At 37.7% G+C, this 1,934-nt stretch overlaps 1 protein-coding gene across 1 annotated transcript; it reads right to left on the bottom strand.

Moving 5' to 3' along the window:
• Positions 1–603: 603 nt before the first annotated feature.
• Positions 604–1,542, bottom strand: LOC102813270 (olfactory receptor 2L3-like). The gene has a single exon (XM_006877070.1). The coding sequence runs from the start codon at positions 1,540–1,542 to the stop codon at positions 604–606; it is 939 nt and encodes a 312-aa protein (XP_006877132.1).
• Positions 1,543–1,934: the final 392 nt, after the last annotated feature.

Raw genomic sequence — 1,934 nt, 5'->3', positions numbered from 1 at the left:
GGGTGAAGGATCCAGACACATCCAGGCACAAGCAGCCTAACTTACGTACATTTGCTCTTCTTCCCTGTGAGCATGTGTTTGTCCCTGTCATCAAGTCGGGAACCTGCAGGAACGCAGTCATTTAGACTGAGAGTTGCCAAGCCATCAGGACCTTCAGCCTCTGGAGAGCCCTGTCAAGGGCCTACTTCACTATACAGTACCATTTGTCAAGTTGATTCTACAGATTACTTAAGCATACTTAAAATTATATAGAAATACACACTCTTTAAAAAGAAAAAATCTGAAAAAAAAATAGTAGAACTGTTGATTAAATAGTAATTTCTATTTAGATCATTTCCATTTCTATTTTGTACTCTTAAACAAAAACTTACTTCCCAGAAGTTATTGGAAAATGTATTTCTTATAACTTGAAAGAAAAGGTATAACCCCAAGAATAGAAAAGTTGTGATTTATAGAAAACATATTATTTGTTTGTCAAATTAGTTTTTTAAATCTTCTAAATGTAGTACTTATCTCCAGGTCTTGAATAATATCTTTATGTTGATTGTACATTCTTGAACAGATTTAAACCTATGCTTTAGAGAATGGATCAGAAACTTTTTTCTATACTTTCATAAAGAAAATTCTCTGAATGAGTCTTCTCAGGGCTGCCATCACCTCCTTGTTCCTCAGGCTGTAGATGACAGGATTGAGCATAGGGGTGATTATTGTATAGAACACAGCAAGAATCTTATCTTTAGTTGGAGATCTAAAGGATCGTGGGCATAGATAAGTGTAAGCAAAGGGTACATAATAGAAAGTCACCACAGTGAGGTGGGTGCTGCAGGTTGAATAGGCCTTCTTCTTCCCTTCTGATGAGGGCATATGGTAGACAGTTATGAGAACTCGACCATAGGAACAAGAAATACCAATGAACGGAAACACAAGGAACAAGGTGGTACTAACAAACACTGTGTATTCATAGATCCAGGTGTCCATGCAAGCTAGAGTCACCATGGCTGTGATATCACAGAAGAAGTGACTGATGGCCCTGGATTGGCAATAGGGGATATGGAGAACATATGCAGTGTGGGCACAAGCATTGATAGAACCCATTATCCATGATCCTGTAATCATCAGTACACACATACTTTTCCTCATACGAATAGGATAGTGAAGAGGAAAGCAAATGGCCACATAACGGTCATAGGCCATAGATGCCAAGAGAAGTGCTTCTGCCCCTGCCAAAGTCAAAAAGAAGAAACTCTGGATTCCACATCCAATGAAGGAGATTGACTTGTTTCCAAATAGGAAGTTGGAAGCCATCTTGGGGACAATGGTGGAGATGTAACTCAGGTCCATGAGGGAGAGCTGACTAAGTAGGACATACATAGGTGTGTGGAGATGGGTGTCCAGAAAGATGAGAAGGAACATGGACAGGTTGCCAATTAGAGCCATTAAGAAAATGAGAATGATGATAATGAAGGTGAACAGGCCCATTCTTGATGGTGAGAACAGTCCTAATAAGATGAAATCAGCTGATGTTTGGTTAAAATCTTCCATCAGTCATTCATGAGTGTTTTCTAAAAACAGACAGAATAGTATAAATAATAAACAAATAAGTTATCTTCTTTTATTCCTTAGTTTACTCCAACTGTGAATTTTTAATGGAATTTACTTCTTTTAAAGGACTAAATTAAACTCATTTTTAAAGGGCTCTCGTTTTTTGACTTTTAGATCAAACTTCTGGTGTGACACTGTAGGATCAACACTAGAGAGTTAACCACAAGGTCAGCAGTTCAAACCCACCAGCAGAAACTCAGAAACTCTATATAGCGTTACCATGGGTCAGAACTGATTTGCGACACTTAACAACGAGATCAAATGTGAGTTGACAAATATTTTTTGGACTTAACAAAAACTGCATAAAACAATAGATATATTATAAACTTACA

This window comes from Chrysochloris asiatica, unplaced genomic scaffold (assembly GCF_000296735.1).
Source record: "Chrysochloris asiatica unplaced genomic scaffold, ChrAsi1.0 scaffold00441, whole genome shotgun sequence".
NCBI classification, from domain to species: Eukaryota; Metazoa; Chordata; class Mammalia; order Afrosoricida; family Chrysochloridae; genus Chrysochloris; species Chrysochloris asiatica.
This window is presented reverse-complemented; position numbering and strand designations above follow the sequence as displayed.

Bases quoted from the DNA above. Each gene is read 5' to 3' on its own strand.
- LOC102813270 (XM_006877070.1), bottom strand. From the start codon at position 1,542: ATGGAAGATTTTAACCAAACATCAGCTGATTTCATCTTATTAGGACTG.